At 35.0% G+C, this 20,272-nt stretch overlaps 1 protein-coding gene across 1 annotated transcript in view; it reads right to left on the bottom strand.

Moving 5' to 3' along the window:
* Positions 1-20,272, bottom strand: part of LOC114332026 (tumor necrosis factor receptor superfamily member wengen) — a 333,411-nt gene that overhangs the window by 39,617 nt on the left and 273,522 nt on the right. The window contains exon 3 of the mRNA XM_028281729.2: positions 12,270-12,422. Coding sequence (XP_028137530.2) covers positions 12,270-12,422 — 153 coding nt within the window. The remainder of the gene's footprint in view (positions 1-12,269; positions 12,423-20,272) is intronic.

The raw sequence follows: 20,272 nt of genomic DNA, 5'->3' as shown, positions 1-20,272 counted from the left end.
ATAAAATTGTACAGTGGGTTGTCCTTTTTTTATTTCATGAAGAATAAAAGTGCAATGCGTTTCGGACTTTGCGGCATTGTTCCTTCTATGTGAGAAGGGCCAATAAAATGATCCCTTCTGTGTACAGTTACGTGACCTTGACAACTGTGTACAGTTCTTTGATTTCTCATTTCATCAGTGCCATCCTAACAGTCAAATTTTCTGTTTCAGAACAGTCTGTTTAAGAAATTTTTGCTACTGTAAAATTGTGTTCGGCTCGTTTTGTTTTTAGATTTTAATTTAGTAATTAGCTTTTTATTTTTCAATATGGCAAGTTGTAGTACTAAGAGGAAGTACTACATACTTTCATTTTTCTCTATCTACTTTATAACGTCACTTTGATGTAGCGTCATTTTTTACTGGAATCTTCAATGACGCCATAAGCAAGTTCCACTGTAGCTTATAACAAACTATTGCACGATTTGTGAAAAGTCAAAGACTGTCATGGCTGGAACATGTGCAGAGACAAGACGATGAAAAACAACAAAGAAAATATTACAATGGAAGCCGATACAAAGGCGAAAAAGAAGAAAGGTCCAGAACGAGACGGTTGGATGACGTGGAAGACGACCTGAAAACCAATGGAAAAGAAGGGCACAAGAATTCCAGATATGACAGGCAAAGACCCATCCAGGGTTATGATGCTATAAGAAAAAGAAGAAAAAGAAGTTTACGTTAAGACGTATAGTTGATTTTTGCTTTGTTTTTTTTATCAATGTAAAAAGTTAAATAATTTTTGCTTATAATAGGTTACTTATAATATATATTTTTTTCTTCTTCGTCTTCTTCTTTTATATTGGCAGTACTGCCTGTTTTTCTTCAACGGTGCCTTTCATTTTGCCCCTAAGTTGTCATTCCATCTTTTCCTTGGGCATCCTATACTTCTCTTGCCTAACGGTGACTTGTCCCTGGCTATTCTTACTATCCTTGATTCAGACATCGTGCTTATGTACTCATTCCACTCTTCTTTTCTGTTCTTTACCCAGGTATTTATATTGTCTACCCTACATATGCGTCTGCTTTCCTCACTTCTTACCCTATCCTGTAGTCCTTTTCCAGCAATCCTTCTTAAGATCTTCATTTTGTTGGTTTCCAGATGTCTTCGTGTTTTGTTTGTATCTGGTCTTGTTTCGGCCGTGTAAGTCATAACTGGCCTAATAACTGACTTATATATTCGGGCCTTTGTTTCCAATCTTAGGGGTTTGTTTTTCCAAATTGTGTCGTTTAGGCATCCGGCCGTTCTACTGGCTTTAATTATTTGGTCTTCTACCTCTTCTTCGATATTGTTGTCGGCTGATAGATTAATTCGCAGATATTTGAAAGTCATTACTTGTTGTATAATTTGATTGTCCAACTCCAATTTGTTTGTTATTGGTTCTTTGGCAATTACTAAGCTTTTTGTTTTTTGGGCTGATATTTTCATATTTATTTCTTTTGCGTGAATGTTGAACTTGTGCAATAATCTTTGTAGGTCGTCTTCGCACTCTGCTACTAACACGGTGTCATCAGCGTAACAGAGTATTTTTATCTCTCTATTGCCCATTTTGCACCCTCTTTTTTTCTTCACTTGTTTTATTATTGCATCCAATATTATGTTAAACAGTAGAGGGCTTAGTGAATCTCTTTGCCTGATTCCTGTGGTTGTTTCTATGGGTTCTGTTATTATTCCATTGACTTTCATTTCTATTTTATTTCTTACATATTTCTATACAGTGGTAAATTTTTGTCATATAGTAGGTGTATCACATCTTTTAATTGAATTCTATCAAACGCTTTCTCTAGGTCTATCAAACAGAAAAAGGCTGGTTTGTTATGTTCTAATGATTTCTCCGCTATTTGCCTTATCACAAAAACTGCATCGTTACATGATCTTCCACTTCTAAATCCTTGTTGTTCATCCGATATATATTTTAAAGAAAAATAATTCAAATATAAGTTGTAGATCTGAAAAGTCCTTTAATTTGCGAGTTTCTAAACTAAAATAGATAAACAGTTGACCGAGATAAAAATGTCCAAATGAACCTCAGCAATGGACTACTGCAGGGATCTGGTTTAGCACTCTTACTGCTTAATTTATACATCACTGACCTGTCTAGGACAACTTGGCAGAAATTTGGCTACGCTGATGGCTACGCCATTGCAGCAAGACATGGATGTTCCAGAAATAATACAAGCAGATGAACTTTCCGTAGGGATTTATGGGAGGGAATACTTTGGTAAATGGAGGCGTTGACGAGGGTTGTCTAATGCAACGAAAACCGAAGTGTGTTGTATCCATCTATATAATGTTCAAGCCAACAAAAAACTCTCCGTTCACTTTCAAAGTATACTACTCTGACTGATAACTTAACACCAACATATTTTAGAATCACTCTTGACAGAACTTCAAGATATGTATCTGTAGAGTAGGGAGGGCGAGTCAAGTCCCACAGCACTTAGGCCACAATTAACCCATTGTGCATCCTCCCAGGGGTTTGTCGTACTTAGCTCATTATCCATTCTGCCATATCCAGAAAGGTGGACAAATCACCAGGGGACATCTCCCGTATGTCGCCAGGTATAGACCACGGCTTGCCAAATGCATACTCTCGTATTGACGATAACTCCGGACATTCACATAGAACATGCTCGACAGCTTCGTCATCTCATTCACACTTCCTGCACAGAGGTGTGTCTACTAGCTCCAGGGTGTGGAGGTGTTTGCTTAGTTGACAATTGCCAGTTAAAATAGCAACTGTCAAGCGTAGGTTTGCGTGTGGGAGTGACATTTGACAATTTCCGCGATTGTTCTAGCCAATCAAAAAGATCATCAGCTCCTAAGGTCTTAGTCTTGCTACCTACCTATATAGTTAGCAGGTCAGCAATGCGGTTGCCTTAGAACTGCAAGTTTTAAAGAACACCTACAAAAGCTATGTGGTTCGATCGGAATTCAAAATCTTTCGTGACAATCTATTATCTGAGCTTTTTAAAATTTATAAAGCAAACAGACCGACAAATAGAGGAAATGGGAGCATGTACAATTTGCATTCATCACCTTGTAACGTTACAAACGTCACATCTTTGTTATTTTATTTTTAAAGAATTATTTTACTTTATTTTTTTTAATATTTCATTTTTATCTTATAGTTTTTGGGAATAAAACCACTTTTCTCCCTCCGGGAGCTTCAAGCATCCTCAAATCGCCGGCGATACAACAACGAGGGCAAAATCATCTAGACTGCAACCACATCACCAAGACTGCAACGACCAACATCCGTAGGCCTGGTGTAATACAACACCTACAATCCCAGAGCCCGTTGCAGAACCAGCAGCAGTACCATTCGACATCAAGAAGTTACCAGCAAACCAATACCAAAAGTCATAAGTATAATATAAGAATTGTTAGTTTTTGGCAAGAATTTGAATATATTTGTTAATGCATCTACTAAGTCATATTTTTATTATATTTTTATGAACAATAAACATGATTAGTTAAAAATACAGTTTTGTTTGCTTTCATTCTGAATCTTCATAATTCATATCTAAGATTAGGACAAGACGAACACACACCTCGAGAGACTGAACTAAACTAAGGGTGTAGCGATAGCTTTCTTGGTTGGTTGAAATATTATTTTCGAATAACTATTTCAATTAGCTGGGGTAGTCCATCGCACCTTTTTTCGTTTCAACCTGTACGCTTATCTAGATCAAAATTCAACAAAATTCTGCTTCCTTAGTACCTAAATGTGAGTAAAACAAAATAAGGAAATACAGCTTTAGATTTAATTAGATTCAGAGGCCATTCAGGCATTTTTAAAAAGCACAGATAATAGATTGTCACCAAGGATTCTGCATTCCGACCTAAAAGAGAATTTTCTATTTTCTCTTTTGTTTAAATAGATGTCGCTAATATGTCCATTTGCAAATAATTGTTTATAATTTTGCTTAGTAGACAGCCATATTTAGTTCGCTTCAGGGTACACCACAGGCAGTTCTATGACTCTTAAAAAAAGAAACATAATATTATGTCAACTGGTGGTGGTGGCCCCTATCTTTCTGTTTAAAGCTGTTTTTCCTTAAAATAAAATTAATTAAAAATTAAAGCTAAATAAAAATTCAAAAATTAAATAATAAAATTTATATGTAATTATAGTAATTATACAGTTATTATTGTCATTAAAATTATAAAATGTATGCAGAAGCTAAATCTCTCAATTGTGTCATTTTTGAAACAACCTACAACCATTTAAACCACTAATTAGTGCTATGTACCTAGCTTCTCCCTTATTTATTTAAATCTTGAGTGTATCCAATTAGTGATCCATCAACGGCGTGCATGCACTCTCATCTTGACATACAAGAAAAAAGAAAAACACGTCGAGTAATACGAGTTACAAATCTTTCAGTGGAGTCTGTTTCCAGTTAAAACACTAGCGAAACAACAAATCTTGTTTCGAGTGTATAGAATCCAGACACAAGTAAACATGATAATTTGGTTTTGATTAGTTCCAATTGTCCGGTAATGCTGCTCTGCTAACTCAACGTGAGTGCTGGATACTTAATCGGGAAGAGGTTGGTATTTATATGTAATTATGGTAACGCCAAATTAGCAACAACTTTATATTAAAATAAGAAAATCTACGGTTTCGTTTTGATTTAAATCTGTCTCCCTCCATCCTCCGATAGTACTATTTCTAGGTCTACCTGTTGTCAAGGAAGCTCTGAGGAAGACAAATTTACACCAACACGACCGTAGTTTCTCGATATAAATTAAAACTATTTATATTGCAGCATGGTTAGAACGCCCTCTAACGGGGAATAAGTGAAATGAATTTCGACTCGATTCAAGTTCTCTGTTTAACCCAGGTATGACAATACCAAAAGGCACCACTAGGAAAATATTCCAATTTGCGGTTCAGAGAACCCGTATGAAATGAGTCTGTGTACTCTAGTACAGAGTATGGCATTAGTAAAATAAGGCAATCTACGGTTTAGTTTTGATTTACATCTATCTCCCTCCATCCTCCGATGGTACTATTTCTAGGTCTACCTATTGTCAAGGAGGTGCCTTTTGGTATTGTCATACCTGGGTTAAACAGAGAACTTGAATCGAGTCGAAATTCATTTCACTTATTCCCCGTTAGAGGGCGTTCTAACCATACTGCGAAATAAATAGTTTTAATTTATATCGAGAAACTACGGTCGCGTTGGTGTAAATTTATCTTCCTCAGAGCCTTCTTGACAACAGGTAGACCTAGAAATAGTACTATCGGAGGATGGAGGGAGACAGATTTAAATCAAAACGAAACCGTAGATTTTCTTATTTTACTAATGGCATACTATGTATTAGAGTACACAGACTTGTTTCATACGGGCTCTCTGAACCGCAAATTGGAATATTTTCCTAGCGGTGCCTTTTGGTGTTGTCATACTTGGGTTAAACAGAGAACTTAAATCGAGTCGAAATTCATTTAACTTTATTTTACCCAATAAAATAGCAAAAAAAGTCTTCTTCTTCTTGTTTGGCTTTACAACTTGGGGTGCGTATCTCCGTATCTAAGAAGAATCCGAATGACTTGGGCAGCAGTAGGAAGACTCATTGATGTTGTAGAGATAGTGCAAACACTCCTGACCACGGCGCAGTAGCCTTTACGTGAATTTTAACCCAGCCTTCGCGCAGCTCCATGGTCAGGAGTGTTTGCACTATCTCTAATGATACGCCGCGAGCACGCACCGACAGATGGAACCGTAAGAGTTCCACCAGCCGCGCAGCATGAAACCTCACTCATTTCCACTTCTCCGAAACAGCCCAGGCAGAGAGATACTTAAGGAGGCCACCGAACGGACATTCTCCAGTCTTGAAGCGACCAAGCGAAGTGAGTGAGGCAGGCCGACCTGAGTAGCGAGGTGCACCGTACTGACGTGATCTCGCAAACTGAGACAGGCCGACTTGAGCAGCGAGGTGCACCGTGTTGAAGTGATTCGCAGGCTCATAATTAAACGGCAGCCGTGAAGTGAACGAGTTCCCGATAAATTATTAATATTTTAATCGAGTGACTGTTTTGTATCTTACACTGCAGTGAGATGTAAGTATATTTCGTTTTGTTATTAATTTTGCTTTTCTTTTGCAGACGTCTATCCAGAGGGGACTTCTCTGCCACGGGACAATATACAGAATTATATTTTATTTTTATTTTGATCTGTACATAATTACCTTGAATATATTTATTTTATTTTTAACCTATGTTTGACTGTCAAACAGATATATATAGGGCTAGCGATGTAGTCCAAGAGAATAAATCACAACGTCTAAGATGGGCCATGGACTCCCTTATAACCGCCTTCCTAAGTTAATCTAGAACGTCCACGAATGGGATGGAGAGATAACAATATGGCTACCCATTGACTTAACTATCATCGAAGAACTATAGAGATGGAAGCAGGTTGTAGTCAGTTAAGAGTCACCCTAGATTGTAGTGCTACAATATAAATGTACCACTACAATCTAGAATGTACACAGTGTAGTATGTAATATAAATTTCATCATAAGTAGAAATATCTGTTGTAGAATCTTTCTACCCCCTGATTTTGAAAATGTCAATTGAATTTCCAAGTCAAATTTTTAACCAACGGATGATTGTTTCATTTTTACCACATTTTAAAATATGTAGGTGGGACTTGTTTGTGAGACCTGTTAGTAAACACACGTTTTATAATTTACGGTCGATTTAAACAAATTACCGCTAAATAAAAGCCTTTTAATAGTTAAGTTTTACTAGTGCAGTGACATAAAATACCAAGAACAGCAACTGTGAGTAAATTTTTAATATTAACTGCATCCAGACGATTTTTGTTAGGCTGATTGAAGTTAGATATCAGATACACAAGACTGAAAAGTAATTAGCTAGTAAAAACTCGCCTAGCGAAATAAAGAATTTTTAACAACAAAAGGCAGGGTCGGCCTGGGAAAAATGTTTTGGACAATAATTATATTTAACAAAATAACTTAGCAAATTTGAATATTTTAAATAAAATGTCACAACCAACATTTACAAATCAATCTTCATCCACCAACACTCACCCAGATAATAATTTAAATAATATGAATACCTCCAACACATCTTATGCAAGCACTGTCTCAAAAAATATCTACAAGTATCCTAACAAAGACCAGGCACTTATCTTCGGCTCCATTCGGGGAGCAAAACTTCAAGATTATCTTCTCCAATTGGGACCTCTGGTAAAACCAATAAACATAATTTTCTGTAGCAGAATTTCACACAACAGAATATGTGTTTATCTAACCAATAAATCACTGGTTGATGAGTTTTTAACTAATCATGGTCAAATTGTTGTCAATAATGAAGTCATCAAAGCAAGACGTCTAATTTCACCAGCAGACAGACTAGTATTATCGAATGTAAGCCCAACGATCCCACACGAAACTCTTGTAACCTTACTGGAAAATATTGGATTAAAATTAGTTTCTCCAATAAACTTTCTTAGAATAGGTGCATCAAATCCAGAATACCAACACATACTCAGCTTCAGAAGACAGGTGTATATCGCTCCTTCCCCAGATATTACCATACCCGAATTCTTAGAAATAACACATGATAATCTATCATATCATATCTTTTTAGCCCTAGACAGTCAACGCTGCTTCACCTGCAAATTATCGGGTCATGTTGCATCCCAATGCCCTTCGGGCAATATTAACCCACATTCCCAACAATCATCACAACCCACACATAATGTTCCAATCTCGTCAATATCTCAACCGGATGAAACATCTCCTAATGACTTAAATTCCCACTCAATAAATAATATTCTACCCGAAAGTTCCTCAGTAGTAGAAAATTGTGCAAACATCGCCAATACTGCTTTGATCACATCCAATCTGGTAACAAATCCAGATCACACTACTCAATCTGAAAATATCCCAACCTCGGACAAAACTACTAAGTCAACAACTTCATCCGCAACAAAACGAACAGCTGAAGATATGACCCCAGCCACTCCAGAAGAACAAATGCCACCCAATACTTCTACCTTCTCTCTTCCCCAAACAGTCGTTCAGAAAAACAAAAAACCCAAATCTAATACATCAGATCCAGAAATAGAACTTACTGAATCTATTATAAACTATATCGAATCTCATTCTCCTCACTTCATAATCAACAGCCATCAGCTTAAACAGCTCCTAGAAAATACATACGGATCGAGGGATGTTCTTAGCATTGCGGAAGACTTCACAGAAAATATTCCAAAACTAATAGATATGTTAGAAGAACTACATCCTCACGCAAACACTAAGAAACTAAAAACTCGTGTCACAAGGCTAAAAAAGAAATTACTAAAGCAATCCCAAGATTTCAGTGATACCCAATCTGATATCTCAAATACATCTCAAGATACCCAATAAATACATTCGAGTCATTACTCCAGTGGAACTTAAATGGGTACTATACCCGTTTAAATATGCTAAAGCATATCATAGCTCTCCATTCTCTGGACATATTGTGTCTACAAGAAACTCACTTCCGAGACGAAAATGTCCACAAAATGAGGGGATACAATGAATTCGTTAAAAACCGAAATGTACAAGTTGCGAGTGGCGGCGTAGCCATTTACGTCTCAAAGGATCTACAAGCAACACAAATTAGAATAAATACAAACCTAGAAGCGATAGCCGTAAAAATTAAAGCACAACTAAATTACACCATCTGCAACATATACATTCCTCCTGACCATTATTTAATTGAGGATGAACTGGAGTCTCTAGTTAATCAACTTCCAACTCCTTTCATTCTTCTAGGAGATTTTAATGCCCACAATTACTCCTGGGGTTCTCAAAAAACAGACAGAAGGGGACGAATTCTATCAAACATATTCAACACCATGAACATAAGTTTACTGAATGATGGCAGCAATACTAGATTCAATATAGCTACTGGCAATTCTTCTTGCATCGATCTTTCATTATGTAGCTCAACTATTAGTCCTTACCTTGAATGGAGAGTTATGGATGACTTACTAGGCAGTGACCACTTTCCTATAAAATTAACGAATTCAATTATAAAAGACAAAATATCAAACGGAGATAGTATCCATCAGAAATGGAAAATAAAGAAAGCCGACTGGAGCTCTTTCTCAAAAACCATTGAGAATAACATATACAAAATTAATGAGTGGAAGGACGCAAATACAGCAGTAACTCAACTTAACGAAATAATCATAAAAGCCGCTGAATTTTCAATAGGAAAAACAAAACATATCAAGAAATTTAAACCTGTGCCTTGGTGGAATGACGAATGTGCCGAAGCAATACAAAACAGCAAATCTGCTCTAAATAGATGTAGGAGGGAGAAAACCGCAACAAGTATAATTGAATACAAAAAACATAGGGCAAAAGCAAGATATATTACCAGCAAAAGTAAAAAAGAGTCATGGAAGAAGTTCGTAGGAAGCATAAACAGAAACACTACAATATCATCGGCATGGAGGAAGATACAAGGTATTTATGGAAACAAAACTTACCATGTCATTAAAGCATTAGATTATGACGGCAAACGAATAAACCAAACAAAAGAAATAGGTGAAGCATTCGCAGACTATTATCATAAGCTTTCCATAAACAGAAATATAACTAATGATAACATTGCCCTCCCTACGGAATTCAAAGAGCTGGCAAACCTTAATTCTCTAAACAAGCCACTGACAAAAGAAGAAATGGAGGAATCTCTCTCATCACTAAAAGACAGTTCTTCTGGTCCCGATGACATCCCTCCAGTTTTTCTAAAAAATCTCCCAGAAACGGCGAAACAAATCCTGCTTAATATCTTTAATCACATGTGGAATAATAGTGACTTCCCCTTAATCTGGAAGAAAGCAACAATCATCCCCATACTTAAATCTAACAAATCTTCACTCTTGCCTGAATCTTACAGGCCAATCTCCCTAACCTGCTCCATGAGTAAATTGCTAGAAAAAATAATCAACAAGAGACTAATATGGTTTTTGGAAACTCACAAATTATTAATTCCCGAACAATCCGGATTTCGACCATCTAGAAGCACACTTGATAACATTATTGACCTAGAAAGTCATATTCACGAAGCATTTGCTACTAAAGATAAATGTCTAGCAATTTATTTTGACATTAATAAAGCCTTTGATTCTACATGCCATAAAATCATCCTAAATAAACTACATCACTGGGGATTGAAAGGCAATATAATAAATTTCATACGCAATTTTTTATCTCAAAGAGAATTCCAAGTCCGAATTTCTGGAACAATATCATCAACCAAGAAACAATTAAACGGCACACCACAAGGATCAATTCTCAGCCCAACTTTATTTTTAATTGCTATGAATGATGTCTTAAAAGATTTAAAGAAACCAGTTGTAGCCAGACTTTACGCAGATGACATGATCGTGTTTATCAAGGGAAGATGTCTTAGCACCATGGCTCAAAGCCTTCAGCAATGCATAACATCCTTCGAACGTTGGTCTATAATGTCTGGGTACAATTTCTCCCCAAACAAAACAAATTGCATATTATTCTCAAAAAGAAACATACCAGAGCAGCATCGACCATCAATATTCCTATACAACCAGAAACTAAGCTATACTCCACACATAAATTTTCTGGGCATGATATTCGACGAACGTCTGTCGTGGAAAAATCATATTAAAACACTAACTCTTTCTTGTCAAAAGGGCTTAAATTTATTAAGATGCTTAGCAAACAAGTCTTGGGGATCTGATGGTCTAATGCTGCTAAAAATATACAGAAGCCTTATTCGATCGAAAATTGATTATGGATGTATTGCATACACATCTGCTCGTCCTTCAATATTAAAATGCTTAGATACTATACACAACACCGCAATAAGAATAATTCTAGGGGCTTACAGGACAACGCCTGTAGAAAGCCTATACTGCGAACTGGGCGAACCAGCTCTATCTTTCAGACGACAAATTCTTAGTTTATCCTATGCCTCCAGAATAGCATCAATACCATCAATTCCTGCTCACAAAAACACATTCTGTAATCGTTTCAAATCAACTTTTCAACATAGCACCTCTCCACCACCCTTTTATATTAGAATTCACCGGTATATATCAACGTTAAATCTCCAAAATTTCCCCAGAACGTGGTTAATGAATGAACACAGCATTCCTCCATGGATTATCAGAACCCCACAGGTAAACACCCAATTGACGAAATATAATAAATACGATAACAATCCACGTCTTATATATCAAAATTATAAACAAATAGTCGCAAAATATAAAAATTATACCCACTTATTCACTGATTCGTCTAAGTCTTCCCAAGGTGTAGGAGCAGCAGTATACATAAACAATGAAACCAAATATTTATTTAAGCTTCCCAGCTCCTACAGCATCTTAAATGGTGAACTTTATGCCATATTACAAGCGTTGAAACACATTTCCAATGCACAAACCAAACACTCCTTAATAATATCTGACTCACTCAATTCACTGAGACTCATACAACAAACCTATAGGAAAAATCCAATAGTCATATTAATCAAAGAAATATTACACAGTCTGCATCAAACAGACTCAAAAATAGTTTTTCTATGGGTTCCCTCTCATTCTGGAATCGAGGGAAATGAAAACGCTGATCGTTGGGCTTACACAGCTGCGCAATTACCAACATTGGCAGAACAATCAATTCCAGCCGCAGATACAAAACAATTACTAAAATCAATGACTCTCAATTTATGGAGTGAAAAATGGAAAACATCCACGAGCAAGTTAAGAGACGTTAAAGAAGATACTGGTCCATGGAATCCACATACAACCAACAGATCGAACCAAGTCATCTTATCTCGTCTTCGGTTAGGACACTGTAAACTTACTCATGAGCATCTCATTACCCATACCGAAGCACCAAAATGCAGAAGATGTAATATACCAGTATCAGTAAAACATGTGCTAACAGAATGTGATGAATTCGCCGCTTACAAACAATCTATATCTGGTTATTCAAACAATATGAAAGACATTCTTAACCTGCAAACCGACTGTAAACCTCTTTTCCAATTCCTTAATAAATGTAACCTAGTAAGTAAGATTTAATTGTACACAATTTCATACTTTTGTAAACTCATTAATTGTATTCTCGTTACCCCGCTGATGACCTTCGTGGTTAATGCGGTTATTTCTAAATAAAAAAAAAAAAAATATGTAGGTATATGAAATAAGATACTGACCACTAAGTAGCTGCTCTAAATAAACACATGTGTTATTGAGGTAGGTTCCAGCCTCTTCAGGAGTGGATGGTTTCAATCCAGCTTCTTTGAGAAGTTCGTGTTCGCTGGATGCAGCTGCCATAAGACTCAGCCTTGCTGATAGCTCTTCTACATCTGAAACAACAGTTGGTAATTAATAATCATTTCGAAAAAGATATGAATTGGTTTTTAAATACATCAATTGTTCAACATAAAGATTATTTTTTTAACCTTAGCTCCCCATTAAACGCCCTGGAATCGAATCGTATTGACACCCCGGAATCGAATCATGTTGACACCAAATTAGTTTGGAGTCTTCAGAATCTGATTGGGATCGGAAAATGTAACAAAACAAGTTTACTCTTGGTGCCTGGACATACAATGGAACATACTTGATGAATGAAACGAAAAAGCGGATCTACTTGTCAGAGAAGGGGTAAAAGAAACATTCATAGCAAGAAGCACAGCTAAAACCTAAAATAATCTAACCACTAATACGAACAAGTGAGTCTCAACTATTCGAAGGCTTTTATGCACGAATATTCGAAAAAAAAATGCAAAGATTTACTAGATATGAACAGGAATAATCTTTAAATCATCGTAGGTAGCCATATAGTAGGTACGATAGGTACCTACTATATGGAACTATATGGACCGTAGGTCCTAACAGAATACTGTCGCCTCAAGGGGCACACGAACAAAATCGGACTGACCCAGAATGCGAATTTCAGATTCTGTCGGGTTGATGACGAAACGGCGTAACACGTTCTGTGGCCCAGGGTTGGATATGATAAGGCTGAATACATTTGAACATTATCAATTCGAGCCCTACCCCATATCATATTCGTAATTTTTTAATGTGTTTCTTTCTATAACCAAATTCCATCGTTGCTAAAAGGTTTAAAAAATCAGCTCGATATTTTAAAATTGTAATCAGTGAAGTGACGACTATTTATTCCGGATACATTGTATGTAAAACAATTTCTATTTAACACGTCTTTTTGAGTTGACTATATTTATAGTAGGAAATAGTATGAGCTCAAAAATAGAAACTAATATGTCTAGATTTTTTTCTATTGCTATCATTATGCATGTTTAGTTTACCGATACGCTAATCATAAGAGCACTGGTTGTAGTTCTACTAGCAGATTAATATTTAACAAGAACAGTTAAAAAGATTTCTTGCTTGATATAAAAGAAGTTACATGACATATGGCATATAAAATGATATATAGAGGATATATGATAAATACAATTTTTGGGCTTTGTTTTTGTCTCTGTTAGATCATTATCACACCAGTGAGCTTTCTTGCAAATTCTCTTCTTGAGAGTTTACAAACATACACACCTAAAAACTACTATCATCACATGAAACGTCTCTAAATTTTTGGAAAAAGTTGCCTGCTAATGTATTAACGACCATATTTACTACCTGGATCATCAAACAGAAGATACAACCTAAGACTAACAGCTCCCCTAGAAGACAAGGGAATAGTTCTAACTCATCAATTTAGATTCAGGCAGAAATATTCTACCGTTCAACAAGCAACCGAATTTCCCTCTCCAAGGCAAATTTCCCCTCCCAAGGCAAATGTCTAGATCAGCCACTGTGTCCAATGGACTAACATTAAGAGCGGCATATTAATGGCATTTCTTCTTCTTCTTTTAGTGCCTATTCGTTTCGAATATTGGCGATCATTCTGGATATAATTATTTCATTGACTAATGCTTTAAACAGATTAGTTGTTGTGGAGAACCATTTCCTCAGGTTCTCTAACCATGATATTCTTCTTCTCGCAAATCCTCGCTTTCCGAATACTTTACTTTGAAGGATTACCTTCAGTAATCTGTATTTAGTGCCGTTTCTCATTATGTGTCCGAGATATTCTAACTTTCTCCTTTTAATGGTATACATCACCTCTCTTTCTTTGCCCCCTCTTTGTAATAGGGTCTCGTTGGTTATCTTGTCCGTCCAGGATATCCTTAGGATTCGCCTGTATAGCCACATCTCGAAGGCTTTAAGTTTTTCTCCATTGCTTGAGTGAGTGTCCAGGATTCAACTCCGTAATACAATATTGAGAAGATATAACATCGTAGGAGCCTTATTTTTATCTCCAGATTAAGGTTGTGGCCAGGGCCCCCGCAAGGCTGAGCGGCGACCGCGTGCGGCACATATTTTAGCGCCTTTAAATCTACTTCATCCACTTATGAAATAAATCTATACTTTTTTATTTTTGACGAGCTCTTGCTATATAGCTAATATTGCCAAACCAGATAATCTTTCCTCTGTAGTAGACCTCAAATAATTTTTAATTAACTTTAATTTTGAAAATGATCTCTCATAGAAGCAACAGACACAGTTAAAGTGAAAAGAATACTTAACGAAATAGTGATATTATTTGGTAAAAATGAAGTTAGATATTTTCAAATATCTATTGAAGATTATTAAGAGGATTTGATGAGTCAAGTAATGAAAATAATTTTTTACGAGTTTGTCTCACTAAATAAATCAGTTGCACCAATACCCGCCTCCGTTTTTACTGGATCAGTTAGGTTTTGTTGAAGAGAAAGACTGTTTTTCAAAATATCATCGTCACTTAATGTAAAAACATCACTAAAAAAACAAAAACATTATCATAACCAGGCATTATGTCAAATCTACGTTTTAACAAACTTAGTACTTGATCATTATCTAATACTGACTATTTTCTTTGTTAAAGGTATCATTATCTGCTCTATCTATAAGATTCTCACAGATTTTAATTATAAAAAAATTATATGAAATTTGAATAGCTTTATAGTTTTTATTCTACCCGACCATTTTGTATCACTTAGGGCCGGTTGTTCGAACGGTAATCAACAATGATCATTATCAAATAATTAATTACTGTCAATGTCAACTTTGTTTGGGTTGTTAAAAAGTCTGTGGAGTCTATAATCAATTAATATAACAATAATTATTAACATAATTAATAATAAATCTCATAATTGTAATTAATTATGTTTTCAGCAACCCAAACAAAGTTGATATTGACAGTTTTGGTGACAGTAATTAAATATTTGATAATGATCATTGTTGATTAGCGTTCGAACAACCGGCCCTTAGAGGTTTTTAAGAAGCTATGTGCAGTGCGTGGAATAAAAAAAGCTCGAGGGCTATTCTACCCTTATCATACACGCATATTGGCACCGTTATCATACCCTTGACCTCTCTTCTCTTTTATACTTAAAGACGTAGGAGCAAAATTTCGCGACAATGTGTTTTAAATGCTTAATTTTTTTTCGAATCCTGAGAAAAATAATAAGTATTTTTGAAATATTTAAACGCAGAATGAAAGATTTAATTATTACCGAGGGCCGAAAGTCCCTTAGAATAACAAAAGTGTTTTTTTATGAGATATTTGAAATTAAAAATCACAATAAATTTTCTCTTTTTTCACCCCTGTAACTTATTAAAATAAACATTATAGAAGTTTTCAGGGACTTTCAACCCTCGGTAATATTGCAATATTTCATTCTGCGTTTAAATTTTTCAAAAATACTTATTAGTTTTCTCAGGATTCGAAAAAAATGAATGCATTTAATTTAAAACACATTTGCGCGAAATTTTGCGCCCTTAAATTTAAATTTTGCAATGGTTCAACTACAAAATTAAATAGTCCTTCCCCTGTAGTGTCAAATAAATTAGGTAACAAGCTAAAAAAGGCTCTTGTATTTCAACTTTTTTTAGAATTAGGTCGTTTAATACTACATATCGCAAATTTAGGTTTGTTTGCTTTTTATGACAGGAATCTGGGATACAGTTCATAATTATTGAATATTATTTGGAACGATGCACCATACCGTCCATATCCAATATTATTTTTTACTTTAGAAGACATTAATTCTATCATTTACGGATAATGCAAAATAGGTACCTATTCGGATATTGATATTATTTTAAATATAAAATAGTATAATTATTATTAACACCAAATATAAAATAAAATTTTAATTATTTTTTCAGTAATAACACAATATTTAATTTTTGAGATTTCTCTCGATGTTCATGAAAAAATTGAAATTAAAATTGTATAAAAAATAATTATCTCATTTAAAATAAATATTTCTTATTTGCCAAACTTTCGTTTTGGCGCCCTTTTGGGGTTGCGCCCGCGTGCGTCGCACGCCTTGCACGCCCGGTTACGGGGGCCCTGGTTGTGGCTTTTAAAGAGTTTGGCGATGTTATTGAAAGCACTCCTAGCCTTCTCTGGCATTAACGACATAAATATTACTTAATGCTTACTTTGAAAAAAATTCAGATTGTAATAAACTAGAATTTCAATAAAAAAAGGGAAATATTAACCCTCCATATTTCTACGTTTATGCCTATTGCTTGGAGAAATCCCAGTCAAATGTTTATAAAACCGTTTCATCTTTGACTCGTCGATCGTTCCATTTTTTATTTTTCCATATTACATCCATCGAGTAGCGATTTGTCGTCTTGGCGCGTTATGGTATTATTTTTTCAAGTGGAAGCCTTCCCTTAACTTTTCTGACAAATAGTAACAGCTGAAATGATGGTCCGCTGCTTCGGAAATTTTTCGGTCTACCAAAAATAAATAAACGATATTTGATTTGATATATCGTTTCCTTTTTAAAACATGGCAAGTTTGGATTTTGGATTATAAAAGTTACAAAATCCCGATACCTCGCCGGATATTTCTGTTTGTAAAATAATAAACTTTATCGAGAAGGTGAACTTTCTCTGTTTTGATGATAAAATCGTTCTATAATAGAATTGTTTATTTTACCAGTTGATTGTAGCGGTTTTTTCCAATTTTCTTGAATAACAGATTAAACTGTGAATTGATATACACACAATTTCTGATTTTTATAAAATTCACATAGAAGTAATAATTTTATTATCATAAGAAGCTGTGATTAACACAACAAATAAAGTTAAGGTATTATATATAGGGACATGCACAAAACCCATCACTTTTTAGTCTACCATAAAATTATTAGACCCTCCGAAATATAGCAAACTGGTCACCGGCGTCCTTTGGAAACCCGTAAACCAGGGCTTCTTACCTTTTTTTCATTCACGACCCCAATAGGGAACTTGCAAAAATTTTTAAATATTAAAATGATATTAAAAAACGTAAGGTAACATGATCTTAAAACACTTGCATGCGAAAAAAACAAATATTTTTAACCCGTACGCTAATTACGACGTTTTGAAAATGCTATAAAATTCAAATATCTTTTACAATGCGAAACAACGCGATTAAGGTAGGTATCACGGGTATATTACATTTTAATCGTCTTTAATGAAAAATTCCTAGGCATTTTATTTATGACGTTCATCTTATATATTGTAATAAGTAGTTCCCCAATCAGCTTAGTTTTTAACTGAAATTGATAAAGTTGAGTGCTACCTTGTAAAGAGTTTAAAACTCACAATATGACGGACGAGGGTTTTTCAAAAGGTCAATCTGACTAACTTACCTACCGTTGATGTCTTCATCGTGGCAACTTTTATAAAAAGTAGTAAAAGCTATTCTATTGGAGAAATGCGAGGTGTCAAGGCAAATAAGTAAGAGTTATTAATAAGCATGTTTAAATCGTTTATAACAATAGTTTGGTACCATTATATTATAGTACTTATACGGTTTACCCCGTGGGTTTCATCTACCTACCTCTAATCGAAGGATTTCGTATATCCTGGAAAAAATTACGGTGTAATTTGCATTATAATAAAGATTATATTTTATTGTAATGTTTATTAGTACCTACTGGAGCCTTTCATTATTGTGTTCAAAGCCTTCGAGTAAAGATTATGGTGATTAGCAGCAACAAAATCCTTCTTCACAAAGTTAATAATACGCATAAATAAGAAGAATCATTATTGTAATTTTACAAGGTAATATCTTTATATCTCAGCTTATACTTACACCGCATCCCTCGGTAGACCGCAAGCTATAGTAGAAACCCGACTATAGACCGCATACTATAGTAGCACCAATACTTTTTAGTTACTCTTACTTTTATTACTAAAAGTTTTGTTTATTTTTTAGTTACTTGTTTCTTCTTTGTTCTTCAACACAAGAAACGAACAAAGTAATTTCATAAAAAAGAACTTTTTGATACATGTCAACAGAGATAAAATGTTAATATTTTGCCTGTCACAGCAAAAATCATTTTTGCCACAGAGTAAAACAAGATATTTCAACTATATTATTTATCTATGGGCAAACTGCATTAAATGCAATGGCCCACCCCGAACGGACAAACGATACGAGTGGCCTGTGACGTCAGAGCACAGGTCTCGCTTTTGAAGTTGTTTAAAACGGGAATTTTAGGCGCGGAACTTTGATTAGATGTTGTACGTACACTATTCATTGTTAAGACGTAATATTTTGAATATAACATTTTAAAACATAAATTAACAATTTTATGCAAAAAAATTTTTAGTGCAAGTTCCCTATTTAAGATTATGATTTTCCTGGTGACCCCATAAAAATATAATATAAATATGAATAAAAGGATACATAAAATCTTTCGCGACCCCAGAATTTTGCTACGCGACCCCATTTGGGATCGCGACCCATAGTTTAAGAAGGCCTGCCGTAAACTGATCACTTCAGATAAGTAATCTCATCACCAGCTTTTTCCCACAAGGCACTGGTTTCTAATGCGGAAGATTGCCTGTTATCTGTTACACTTCTTCTCTACGTGGTAATCTATTAAACACCTAATGTATGTTAAACTGAACGAAATATACTTAAAATATTCATAGTCCAAACCTAGGCTCATCATTAAAAAAAAACAGGATCAATTAGGAGTCATCCCTAAGAGTTTCATCAGCATTATGTCGTTACCGATCTCGAAGGACATCGACGATAGTATACCTGAGTCTGATATTGAGGACAGTGATGTTCAAAGTGACCAAGAAGGTTGTAACAACCAAAATCAGACAAGTGCTGCAAAGAAATGTTCTTCAAACTTTTTTTTTCATTACTTTATCAGCTGTACACCTACGATAAACCAGTAGTACTAGTAATACAACCACCAGTGCTAAGTTTGTTGATTACTGCAATTACACCTTATAAACGGAACGAGTACTCCGAAAGACTTTTAAATGGAGACAGACCAGACTTCAAAGATAATAACGAAATCCATAATATAAATATCATATCCCCACCGATACGAATAACATCAGAAGAAGTGGGATAGATAATGTAAATCGTTAAAACATAACAAGGCACCTGATCCAGGAAACATCTCTGCTAAAATAATAAACTATGGCACAGCAAAATTAGATGAAAGCCTAGCCCAACTTTTCCAAAAATTAACGAAGTGGAAATGTGAGAAGAATCAAAGCCACCAGTCGCATCTACCATACACAAGAAAAGAAACACAGAAGAGACGACAGTAACAAGTATAGAGGTATACGGTAAATGTAATAATGAGGAATGAATAAATTTAATGAGGCAGTATTAATTGGTCCAGAATTGTAGTTGCATTATCTAAATCAGAAAATATCAAATGAATTTGAAATTATCGTAGTTATAGGCATTTAAAAAAACAAATTTATTTGTCAGTTCGTGATCAAGTATGTCATAAATATAGGTATAATTGAAAATACCATAAAATACACAAAAAATTGACTTACATTAATCGGTGTAATTGTCTTGATTGTCATGACCACAAAATACTGTAGTACGAATGATTAATAAAGAGTGCAATAAAATTGTTATTCCACGAGTGCCATAAATAACCAGTTTATGCACTAAATGGGTGGTTCGCCAAAATAAGCGGCATATTGTGTAACTCGATTTTTTCTTAAGTCCTTTACATACTGTGTTTCAAATTGCGTTGCCAAATTTAAGTTATACAATAGATCAGCGGTTCTCAATCTTTTTTGGTGACGGAACCCTTTTGGAAAGCAAAATACTTAACCGAACCCTACAATTAAACATTACTTTTTAAAAGTGTATTTT

The sequence above is a fragment of the Diabrotica virgifera genome, chromosome 1 (assembly GCF_917563875.1).
Source record: "Diabrotica virgifera virgifera chromosome 1, PGI_DIABVI_V3a".
Taxonomy (NCBI): Eukaryota; Metazoa; Arthropoda; class Insecta; order Coleoptera; family Chrysomelidae; genus Diabrotica; species Diabrotica virgifera.
This window is presented reverse-complemented; position numbering and strand designations above follow the sequence as displayed.